Genomic DNA, 11,086 nt, shown 5'->3' on the forward strand with positions numbered 1-11,086 from the left:
CCCGCCGAGGCGGAGGCCGGGCTGCCAGCTCGTCGGCGCCGGCTCCTAACCCGCCCTGTGCAGGGCGATGGCTGCCCCGGCGCTGGCGAACGGCCGCCAGGGGGTGGAGGGCCGGGTCTGGCCTCGGACCCCATCCCGTGCCCTCCATTTCCACCCAGAGCAAAGCCAAACGAGCTCTCTGTAGCAGTTTCCACTTGGCTAGACTGAGCGGGGCTGGCGGGAGCCGCGGAGGGGTTGGGAGTTCAGTCTGTCAGCTGACCAGACCTCCAGCTGTCAGGACGCTGGTGCTCCCGGGGAGAGACTGACAGGCAGAATCAAGTGTGCGGTCGGCTGGGGGATAGGTGTGAGCTGGGGGAGATCCGTTGGAGATTCAGGTGGGGGTGGTGCGCTGCGCAGGGACTTGAGTGGAAGCTGGGCCCTCATCCCAGCCTCAGCATGGCGCTCGTTCTGAACGTCAGTGGAAGCGTTTCCTCAGCCAGGGACACCTTGCCGCGGCTGCCGTGTGCGTGTGCTTTGCAACCCTGGTGCAGGGACTGTGCCCCCAGGCTGGGGGCTGAAGAAGGCTGCCAGGCAGTAAGAATGGAACCTTTAGCCCCCCCAGTTGAAGGGATGCGGATGGGTGAGACTAAAGTGGGGAGGGGTGAGGGAGCACCAGTGGGAACCTCACTAAGGGGGAGCCCACAGCCTGGGAAGCAAAGTCAGGAGCCTAAGGTTGGTCACCAGTGCAGGCAGGGGCAGCAGGTGGCCTGGGGCTGGGGGTCCGCGGGGCCTGGTGTGCACTCGGTCCTGGAGACTGGTGGTTGGGGGGAAGGAAGGGCCTGGGGTTGCCTGGGCTGGCCTGGGTCCTCTGCAACTGGGGGACAGCGTCCGGACAAGGTGTGGGTGTTGGTCCCTGCTCCCGGCCTCTCAGGTTCCCTTATGCCTCAGGCATGTGAGGCTTTGTCCCAAGGTGGGGCCCAGATTCTCGCGGGCAGCTTGGGGGAGACTAGAGACAGGCCCAGGCCTTCCTAAGCAAGCTTGTGTGCTCAGTTAAAAGCCCAGACCGCTGGGCCTTTCTGCCTAGGGGTGGGGAGACAGGCGGAGGCCCGGCCCCCACCCCTGGGCTGTCCGCTGCCACCCCACCCACAGCTGGTCTGTGTCTCCTGCCACAGACCCAGCTGTGCTGCCAGCGCGGAGAGCCGGCTGCTCGTTCTCAGCGAGCTGCTGGAGACAAAGGCCCGCTCCCCGCTTTACCAAGAAGGGGTGAGCAACGCCCTGCTGAAGGTGGCTGAGTTGGGGCTGACCCGGGCGGCTGACGTCCTGCTGAGGAACGGGGCTGACCTCGGCTTTGAAGGTCAGTTGGGGCCAGGGTGGCTGTGTGCTGGTCAGTGAGGCCCAGCTGGGTGAGGGGGTGTCTCTGGGCCTTGGGGCTTCTCCTTCCCCGCCTCCGGAACCGTTTCCCTCCTTTCTTCCTGGGTGAGAGGACCCGCACCCTGTGGTGGCCCTGATGCTTCTGTTCCTGGACCACTCTGTTGGCGCTTGCCTTTGATGGGCGTAGCAAGCCCAGCTCGGCTGTTGCTCCCCTGGTGACAGTGCGGCTGCTGGCTGTGTCCTGCGCTCAGGGGTGGTCATTTTCTGCCACTGAGTCAGGGGTTTTTGTTCTTGGCACTGGGAGTGGGGCACACGAAGAAGCCCTTCTGGGCCCAAGTCATGGCCTCACCGCGCTGGCCTCTGCAGGTGGGGGTGGCAGTGATACTCTGAGGGTGAGGTGGTGTCTGCCGGGAGACCACGTGTGCCGGCGCAGGATTCTGGGAGACCCCCCCCAACTTCAGGACAGCCTCCAATGAGCCCCTGGAGGCTCAGTGCTGAGCACGGGGCACCCCTTCCCCATTCACGTAGGACCCGGCTTCAGGCATTGGCTGGAATGGCCACTCGGCGCTCGACCTGCCAGCGGCCCTTGGTGGTCTGATGCAGGGCCTGTGTCCAGGGAGGACAGCTCTGTCCGACCCCCCAGGGATGGGCGCCCAGGAGGGCGGGTGGGGACCGGGGCCAGGCGCATCCTGGATCCCGCGGAGCACAGGCCTGCACCTAGCGTGGTGTCTGTGCCCGCAGACCCGGTCACCTACTACACGGCCCTGCACATCGCCGTCCTGCGGAACCAGCCTGACATGGTGGAGCTGCTGGTGCGCCATGGGGCCGACATCAACCGCAGGGACCGGGTGAGAGCCGGAGGCTGCGGGGTGGGGGTGGGGTGCACCGCCCAGGCCCGGCCCGGCCAACCCGCCATGCTCTTGCCCAGATCCACGAGAGCAGCCCCCTGGACCTGGCCAGCGAGGAGCCCGAGCGCCTGCCCTGCCTGCAGCGCCTCCTGGAGCTTGGGGCCGACGTCAACGCAGCCGACAAGCATGGTGGGTACCGCTGGAAAGCGGGGTGCCCCGGTCCTGGCTGGGCTCAAGAGGGAAACCCCAGTGCCCCAGGACGAGGGCTCGGCAGGGGCCTGCAAGGGGCACCGGCACCTCAGGCGTGTCGTCTGCCCCGAGGCCGTGAGCGCCCCCAGGTGCCATCTGTAGGAGCCAAGGGCACGTGCCCAGCCCCGTGCTCACCAGCTGGCAGGCCCCACCTGGTCTCACCGCCCCCTCCGGCCCCACATTTGTGTGGGGGGAGCTGGGTGCCAGTCTCCTAAGTGTGTTTTTTCATTCTTGGAAAGCCAAGACCAGCACCGGCTCCCGCCTGACGCTCCGTCACCCCCGCGCCCTCGGTGTCCGCACGCCTGCCCGGCGACATCCTCCATGCTTTTATCTAACTCCACTGCAGTAATTGCCTTGTGTCCCCCCATTGTCTTCCCGCGGCTGAGCGTCTCCCAGTGTGCACACGTGCGCGTCGCCGTCCTCCTCTCCCTCCCCGCGGAGCGCGGGAGAGCTGTCCCGCTCCCCGGCGGCGTCGGGCATTCTTAGTGCTGCAAGTAGAATCTTCGCATTGAGTCTCTGGTGTTTCTTGCGGGGCCCGTTCAGTGTTGAATTCCTTTTCGTCGGGGAAATTCCTGTTTTGGAAGCTAGGCCAGCAGCTGCAGCGCCCGGGCTGGGGCCTCTTCTGCCCACCCACTCCCCTGTCCCCCGCAGGGAAGACCGCCCTGCTCCACGCCCTGGCCAGCAGCGACGGGGTGCAGATCCACAACACCGAGAACATCCGGCTCTTACTGGAAGGAGGTGAGGCTTGGGGCCGCCCCCGGCCCAGCCCCCTTGCTAGGCGCCTCACCCTGAAGTGCCATGGCCCCTGCGAGCGTCTGGGGCCTTCTCCCCTCTTATCCCCGCTGGCTCTCCTAGGGGCAGACGTCAAGGCGACCACCAAGGACGGGGACACCGTGTTCACGTGCATCATCTTCCTGCTGGGGGAGACCGTGGGAGGGGACCAGGAGGAGGCCCAGATGATCAACCGCTTCTGCTTCCAAGTGACGCAGCTGCTGCTGGCTCACGGGGCCGACCCCAGCGAGTGCCCCGCCCACGAGTCCCTCACCCACATCTGCCTCAAGAGCTTCAAGCTGCATTTCCCTCTGCTGTGCTTCCTGCTGGAGTCCGGGGCCGCCTACAACTGCTCCCTCCACGGCGCCTCCTGCTGGTCTGGCTTCCACATCATCTTCGAGCGCCTGTGTTCCCACCCCGGCTGCGCCGAGGACGAGAGCCACGCCGAGCTGCTGCGCAAAGCCGAGACCATCCTGGACCTCATGGTGACCAACTCCCACAAGCTGCAGCTGCCCGAAAACTTTGACATCCACCCTGTGGGCAGCCTGGCGGCCAGGATCCAGGCCCTCCACCGCTCCCTGCGGCAGCTGGAGAGCTACCCCCCGCCCCTCAAGCACCTGTGTCGCGTTTACATCCGGCTCTACCTCCAGCCGTGGCCTGTGGACGCCAAGGTCAAAGCCCTGCCTCTCCCCGACAGGCTCAAGTGGTACCTCCTCAGTGAGCACAGCAGCACCGCAGAAGACGAAGTCTGAGGCCCCGGGCGGAGGGAGCAGGGTCTGGACAGCCGTCAGCCTGTGGGTGTGGCCTCAGGCGAGTCCTGTCACCCGGAAACCTGTGGGTGCGCTGCTGGCCCCGGCTGGGGAGGAGACTCAGCCTGTGCCGAGGTGGCGGGCGAGCATGGCAGCTGCGTTTTTCCAGTGCAGGCTTGTTCTGTCTTCCTGGGAGCCCCCACCCCCAGCCTCAACTACATTGAAAAAGGGTCAGGGTTTAGATTAGGTCAGTGCCTACCCTCCTGACTTGAGGGCTGTTGGGCACTGAGGCAGGCTGCTCCAAGCCTGGGTCCCGGAGTGGCAGGAGACCGGGCTGTCTGCCTGAGCGCGGCGAGCTTCGCCGGCCAGGGGCTGGGCGCCACCCGGCCAGGGCCCACCCTCTTCACTTGGACCGTCACTTAGGGCGGTGCCCTGTGGGTGTTGAGGCTGAGCCTGCCCTGGCAGCGTGCGCAGCCCAGGCCTTTCGGCCACGTGGAACCGATCATGAGCGCAACTGGACCGGCTTCCCAAGCGTCTGCCTGCGGGAGGCTCCCCGTGGAGAAGCTGCCCGACGTGAGCCCCGTGTCAGGCTGGTCGTGGCTGCGTGGAGGACAAGTGGGAGCAACCTAACGATATATTTATGTTACAGAATTAAACCGATTCTCTCAGTTCTTGGGTGACATCTCTGTTCCCCCCAGTTCAGGGTGAAGGAGCCTGTGTTAGGCACAGGAGGTGCGGCACTGGGGGACAGCTCTCGAGCAGCACGACACCCCAGCCCTGGTGAAGAAGGCACCATTCGGGACTGGCAAGGCCTTTGCAGTACAGCACTCACCCCTTTTATTTTTGACCAAAAATGCCCCCCAGTGAGGAACCAGAAGGCACAGTCAGCAGCGAGGCTATGGTCTCCCCCGTGCTGAGGCACCAGGGCCCCGTCACAAGACGCAGCTCGGACACGCTCCCCGACAGCTGCTCGGAGGCCGCGCCAGCCCCGCTCACTGCCCAGCTCCTCCCTGCGGGGACTGTCACCCAGCGAGCTGGGGTCCTTTTCCTCTTGCGGCGGCAGGGCCTGTGGCTGAAGGCCAGGCCCTGCTGCCGCGGGACTCGCCACTCTGCGTCCCCCAGGAGCAGGGGCCAGCCCCCTCCTGCCTCCCGAGGAGTCTGCAGCAGTGTGTGGGTGGCAGAGCGGCCTGGGGGTGGCGCCCAGCTCTCGCTGCCGACCCCACACAGGTCCCTGGGGCTCCCGGTGCCCTCATCTCAGCGCCAAGCTGTAGACGTGATAGATCTCTTCGCGGAGATTCTCCTGCCGCTCCTGGGCTAGGAGGCTGAGGCCGGCGCTGTGGATGATCCTGTGGACGACCTCGAGGTCCCGGCACACGCTACTGTCCACATCGTCCAGGATCACGCCCTCCTGGGCCATGTTGTCCTTGATGACGATGATGCCGTTGGGGCGCAGGCCCAGCTTGCAGCGCCGCAGGAACTCGGCCAGGTGCTGATCGGTCAGGTGGCCTGGGCGGGGGGGGGAAGGGCCGCGTCACCGGGGTGCTCAGGCCCTCACCCGGTGTCCACTCTCGGCCTGACATGGCCCAGCTCACGCGACAGCTACTAGCCTAGTTTGATAGGGGGCAGCTGCCCGAGGGGCACCCGCCCTCCCGGCCTGGCTGGGCGAGTACCGAAAGGGCGGGTGCCTTCTGGGGGCCACAACCAGCGAGTCCCCAGCAGGTGTGCGCCCTTACTGGGGCAGCTCGCCCCAATGCCGGGGCAGCGCTGTCCCCACGGGGGAACCCTGAGAGAAACTGACTGACTGGCCAGTTGAAGTTTTTCATCAAAAAATTACGCCCAACATGTGGTATTTGTAGGCAAATCAATAACAACTGACACTGAAAATCAAAGTTAATGCTAAAGACAAGACGGCACGTGAAGACCTAGTGCCACCGGCGTGAGCAGTCGCCAGGCTCCCACCTGGGGTCCAAGCCGGACCTGTCGCCCATGGCCCTGGGGCGCAGGGAGGGCGGGGACTCACCTATCACCCATTGGACCCAGATGACATCGTAGGCGCTGGGCTCGGGGCTGAAGTCCTGGAGGCCGCAGCAGAAGTAGTTCCTCACCCTTTTGCCCTCCTCGCCCAGGTAGGTCCTGGCTTTGACCAGAAAGTCCTCGGTCACGTCCACCATGTCCACCACGCCAAAGAGGGGCAAGAGCAGCCGCTTGGTGATCCTCCCGATGCCGGCGCCGCAGTCCAGGGCGCAGGAGGTGCCCGTCTTGTTGGGGCCGTCCTAGGGCGGGCGCCAGGGCCGTCAGGAGGTGGGAGGTTGGGAAGGCCGGTCCTCCCCTCCCCCAGAACCCCTCAGGTCAGGACCCGGCTGGGGGCTGGAACGGGGTGGGCACACTGACGGGGTGGGCGCTGCCATCTCCGGGCACGCTGCTGGGTGAAGGCCAGCTTCCACGTCAGGTGAGCCCGGGCGAAGGACAGTCGCCTCACTGCGACCCCAGCAGAGAATGGAAGGGGGTCCGGCGGGGGGCCACGGGCGAGCGGGCGCTCCAGAAGACAGGCCAAGAAGGCAGATGGGGCGGGCGCGGGAAGAGGCGGCCCCAGAGGCTCCAGCACGGAGACGCCGGCCTGGGCGCTGGGGGCGGGCACCGAGTGACCGGGAGCCAGCCCGGGCAGCACGGGCAACACTCACGGCTCCAGTGCCCACTGGCACAAGGGAACAGTTTAACGAGAGACGCTCCATTCTGGGGCCCGGACGGCCGCCCCCAGCAGCTGAGGCCCGGCCTGGCCAGTGGAAGCAAAGCCCACGCCGCCCACCCGCCCGGGCACGGGGACCTGAGGCCTGGGCAGCCCAGGGGACGGGGGCAAGCAGGGCCCCTCCTCTCCTGGAGGGCGCTCCCGACCGGCCTACCCTCAGAAACCTCTGCAGGAACTTCCGGGAGCTGCTGATGTCGATGCCGGAGATGTGGCCGTACCCCCCGAGCATGCCGTCCACCGTGGCCGGGACCTCCTTCCAGTACGTCTTGGCCTTCGAGTAGAACTGCTGCTCGTCCTCTATCACCTCGCTCGTCATGCCGCCGGCAGCCGGCTCCGCAGCACCAGCCTCAGCAGGGCGCCTGCTGGGAGCAAGCCGCTCGTCAGCCCGTGGGCCCCCCACCCTGCCCGAGGCAGGCGGCGGCCCAGCGTCCCCACGCCGGCTTCTCCCCGTGGCTGGCAGTGTCTTCCCGCACCCCGCAGGGCTGCCTCACTTCAGCAGGGCCCTCTTTCCTCGCTGACTGGGACAGAGCACCCCTACACCGGAGAGAAGGAAGCAGCCCCCTCCAGTGGCCACCCCAGCCGGTCTTGGGGAGACACAGCCCTGGGGGTCCGGCCCTTCGCTAAGGAGTAGGCCTCTGGGGCCAGGGCGACAGCGGACAGAGCACCCACGGCCCTGAGTCAGGGCGGCAGAGCCGTCGCCCCAGGGAGCTGAGTCAGCCAGGCCATCAGGGAAGGCGGCCGGGAGCTGACCACCACCATGGAGGCAGGAGCCAGCCTGGCACACGGAGGCGGGAGGCTGTGGCTGGCAAGTGGAGGTACCGGGGCCTCGCTCGGCCTGCACCCACAGAGCAGGAGCTGCACCCGCCCAGGGTAAGCGGGAGGGGGTGGGCGAGGGGTGGAGTGAGCCACAGGAGGCGCTCGCTGGGAGGCCGGTGGCTGGGGGGCTCCACAGGCCAGGCGTGGGCAGCAAGACCAAGGCGCCTGGACCCTCGGAGGCCAGCGGAACGCCCTCCGCCGCAGGCTGTGAGGCTGCAGAGCCGCGAGACCCCCAGAGTGGAGTGCTGAGGTGACTCAGAGGGTGGGGTGGGGTGACCCTAGGACTGCCCTTGCGGAGTGGGGAGAGTGGGGGTGGCAGAGGCAGACTCGCAGACAGGACACACAAGCACTCTGGGCACGGCCCGCGCTGGCCGCACGAGGACGGGGAGAGGCTGCGGGATGGGTGTGTGGGTGGCCAGAGGCCAGGCAGGCTTCTGAAGGGCAGTAGCACTCAGGGGAAGAGCAGGGTGTCAGGAGCCACCCTAGAAGTCGGGACCAGTAGCAGCTCATGCTCTGGCCCAGCACGAGGGCCCCTGGGAGGACGGGTCACCGCCCCAGAAGAGAAGCGCCTCACCCGAGTCACGAGGCCGCCACCTGCCGAGCCCTCGCTTGCCAGCCCTCCCCGCGCGGGGCGCAGTCCCACATGAAGGTGTCGGCCCGGGGTAGCCTCCTGGGAGGGCCGCCCGGAGTCCTGCTGCCTTCAGGACCCGTCTCTCCATCAGAGCCACATTTACTCTGTCCGCTCCACTGGCGTGGGGGCTGAGGAGGCAGGGGCTAGCCTGTTCACCAGTGTCCCTGGTCTCAGAAGAGAAAGAATCTTCCAGAAGCCGCAGGCCCACCCACCAGCCAAACTCAAGAAGGCGCCTAATGATGTCACGCTCAGCCCTCTCCAAAGCCCAGCCCCGCCTGGCAGCTTAGAAGCGGGGGGCCTTCTCGCGCCCCTCACGGTCATGGGCAGTCCTCATGGACAAGGTCATCAGGGTGTGCGGCGGGACCAGCAGGGAGCAACCGCACCTGTGCACCAACCTCCAGCTCCTCAGTCTGTGTTCCCACCTGCGGCAGCAGCCCTCACGGCGCCCAGATCCTTCCTCAGTCTCGAGTGGCTGGCATGCGGCCCCGCCCCTGCAGATGAGCCGGCCCTGCCAGGCTGGGGCCCTGGCTCTAAGAACTGCAGCCATGCTGGATCACTGCAGCCTCCCGCAGCACCCCGACCTGATGCTGTACTGGACAATGGTAGCCCCTGCTTATGAGAATGCACCCCCACTCCAGCCGTAAGTTCAAGGTGAGTCAAAGGTGGAAAACTGCTACGCCCCAAATGCTGGCTTGGAAAGGCAGGTGCCACTACAGCTCCCCAAAGCCTGTCACCATGTAAGCACGGGGGTCCCATATGAGTGGGTTCAGAAAGGGGTAAGGACCCCATGGGCCACCCAGGCCCTACCAACAGGCACACGGCAGCCAGGTGACACTCCTGCGCAGACGGGAGCCCAGCGACAATGCCCTGTCCACCTCACGCCCCCCAGTCCCAGCAAGCGTGGCACTCGGTAGCAAGCCCAGAGCTCCCAGAGAATGTGGCATCCTGAGACTCGTCTGCTTCCTCTCGCCTCCCACCGGCGCAAAGCATTCGGCAAAAGTTCACTTGCGTGTACTTGGAGGGAATACCTGGGACCAAGCCCAGCCTGGCTGCACACACGCTGCTGGCCAGCTTTCCCCAGAAGGTAAGTGTCCAGGGGCCAACGCTTTGCACACCATTAGCCCAGGACCTGACGGGGGTGGGTGCTACTAACTGCTAGGTTAATGGGCTGAGGAACAGGCTTTATGGAATGATATCCTTTCCCACTTTCAGCAAAACCCCCCAAAACCATCCACTGAAGTCCATTACTCCGCCAAAGCCTTCTCCCACGATTCCTTTAAATGTCAAGGCCTCCTAGGAACAAGCCGGGCAGACACATCTAGGCCAGGAAAGGGCAAGTCCAGCTTTGACATTTGCGTCAACACCTGGTTTAATATTAAATGATGACTGGGCCCTGTCTATATTGTGGCTCTTCCCAGTGTCCAGACGGGCATGGGCAGGAAGTGGCGGAGCCCCAGGAGCAGCGAGCTGTCCTTCAGGGAGCAGGCAGCCGTCTCCACACTCCAGATCATGGGGGGAGCTACTGGCCCTGGCTGGGAAGGGCCTGGACACCAGCTAGCCACGTTTCTCACCCCACGCGGAGAGAAGGGCAAGCCTGATCTCGACTTCCAGGATGTGTCTGTGCTTCCTTCATGGTTGCGCCAAGGTGTTTAGGGGACCAGCTGACAGCACCCCCACTACCCCTTCTTGTCTCCCAGGATTCCTGAGAGCCATGTCTGAACTCTCAGCATCAGCTCATCCTTCTCTTCTGCCAGTTCATGAGCCTGCCTCCTCCCTCGGCAGCCTGCTGGGCAGGGCCTGCATCTGAGTGGATAGTGGTGGACACATGAGAACAGCAGGGCAGTCTGTGAAAAAGGGGAGGGAGAAAGACCAAAACAGGGGAACTGTTTAAAACCAGGGTCGGATGGGTCAGATGAGGGGGGCTGTGAAGGCACAGGTCAGACACGGCACAGGGAAGGAAGCGTACTTATCTATACAATGGGCACCTGACAGGAAGGCTGCACCACCCGGGGTGCACACGGAAAGCGTGCAGCGAGCGTACAGGAGCCTCAGCCCCAGCTTAGAAACCTGTCAGACAACTCATCAACACTGCCGAGTGTAAACTGCAGCGTGCTGGACCCATGCAGGGATCATTACTGTTAAGCTGGGTGCTCAACCTGGGGGGCCCAATCAGCCTGGGCCAGCAGGGAGGGGTGCACTTTCCATCCGGGTAATCACAACCCCTGCAGATGCTGGGGAACTCTCTGGGGCCCACCCTACGGCTTCTGGTGTCCTGAAGATCATCTCACAGGCGGTACCTCCACCCCTCCCAGTCCATCAAGGAAAAACTCCATCAAAGGTGTGGGGGGGCCTTAAGACACACGGAGACAGCAGAGTGGCAGGGGACCCAGACAGCAGAGTGGCAGGGGACCCAGACGTGAGCTCTGTTCTCCCTAGGGCTGGCCCCTCTGACTGTGGGGCCGCCTGCCCCTCCCACACCACCGTCGGGGCGTCTGGCACCAGCTGATGCTATTCCTGGCGGGGTGAGAGCGACACCAGGGCCCCGAGGGCGCACACGCGGTCGGGCCGCCCAGCCGCACCGTCCACCTGACAGCCTCTTGTCAACAGCTGACCTTGACGCCAAGGGCTCTAGGCGACGCGCCCGCGTCCAGCCCCCACTGCGGGCACTGCCGCGCGCGGCGCCGCCTTCACATTTCACGGAATCCACGGAGAGGGCGCGCTCCTTACTTCGGGTTCTCACTGGGGAAACGGAGGCTCGGGAAAGGGCTTGTGGGGCCCGGGCCGGCTCGAGAGCGTGCCCCGCCGACACTGGGGTCCCCCTGCTCCCCGGCCCCGCCGCCCCGCGTGGCTGAGCCGTGTCCTCTCTCCGCAGGTACGTGCGCACCATGTACCTGGGCATCCAGAGCCAGCGGCGGAAGGAGCACCG

The 11,086-nt window shown here is 65.5% G+C and overlaps 2 protein-coding genes across 2 annotated transcripts in view; one reads left to right on the forward strand and one right to left on the reverse strand.

Annotated features, from left to right (window-relative positions):
* The window catches only part of ASB6 (ankyrin repeat and SOCS box containing 6), a 34,854-nt gene extending 30,218 nt beyond the window's left edge, over window positions 1-4,636 (forward strand). Inside the window, exons 2-7 of the mRNA XM_012721204.1 lie at window positions 459-573; window positions 1,152-1,333; window positions 2,092-2,198; window positions 2,279-2,387; window positions 3,099-3,185; window positions 3,303-4,636. Of these exons, the coding sequence (XP_012576658.1) occupies window positions 459-573; window positions 1,152-1,333; window positions 2,092-2,198; window positions 2,279-2,387; window positions 3,099-3,185; window positions 3,303-3,970 (1,268 nt within the window). The 3' untranslated portion in view covers window positions 3,971-4,636. The remainder of the gene's footprint in view (window positions 1-458; window positions 574-1,151; window positions 1,334-2,091; window positions 2,199-2,278; window positions 2,388-3,098; window positions 3,186-3,302) is intronic.
* Window positions 4,637-4,745: 109 nt separating this feature from the next.
* NTMT1 (N-terminal Xaa-Pro-Lys N-methyltransferase 1) overlaps window positions 4,746-11,086 on the reverse strand; it is a 6,708-nt gene continuing 367 nt past the window's right edge. Inside the window, exons 2-4 of the mRNA XM_004677255.2 lie at window positions 6,868-7,072; window positions 5,988-6,240; window positions 4,746-5,473 (exon numbers count right to left, since the gene is read on the reverse strand). Of these exons, the coding sequence (XP_004677312.1) occupies window positions 5,217-5,473; window positions 5,988-6,240; window positions 6,868-7,029 (672 nt within the window). The 5' untranslated portion in view covers window positions 7,030-7,072 and the 3' untranslated portion in view covers window positions 4,746-5,216. The remainder of the gene's footprint in view (window positions 5,474-5,987; window positions 6,241-6,867; window positions 7,073-11,086) is intronic.

The sequence above is a fragment of the Condylura cristata genome, unplaced genomic scaffold (genome assembly GCF_000260355.1).
Source record: "Condylura cristata isolate star-nosed mole 26May11 unplaced genomic scaffold, ConCri1.0 scaffold00006, whole genome shotgun sequence".
Classification (NCBI taxonomy): Eukaryota; Metazoa; Chordata; class Mammalia; order Eulipotyphla; family Talpidae; genus Condylura; species Condylura cristata.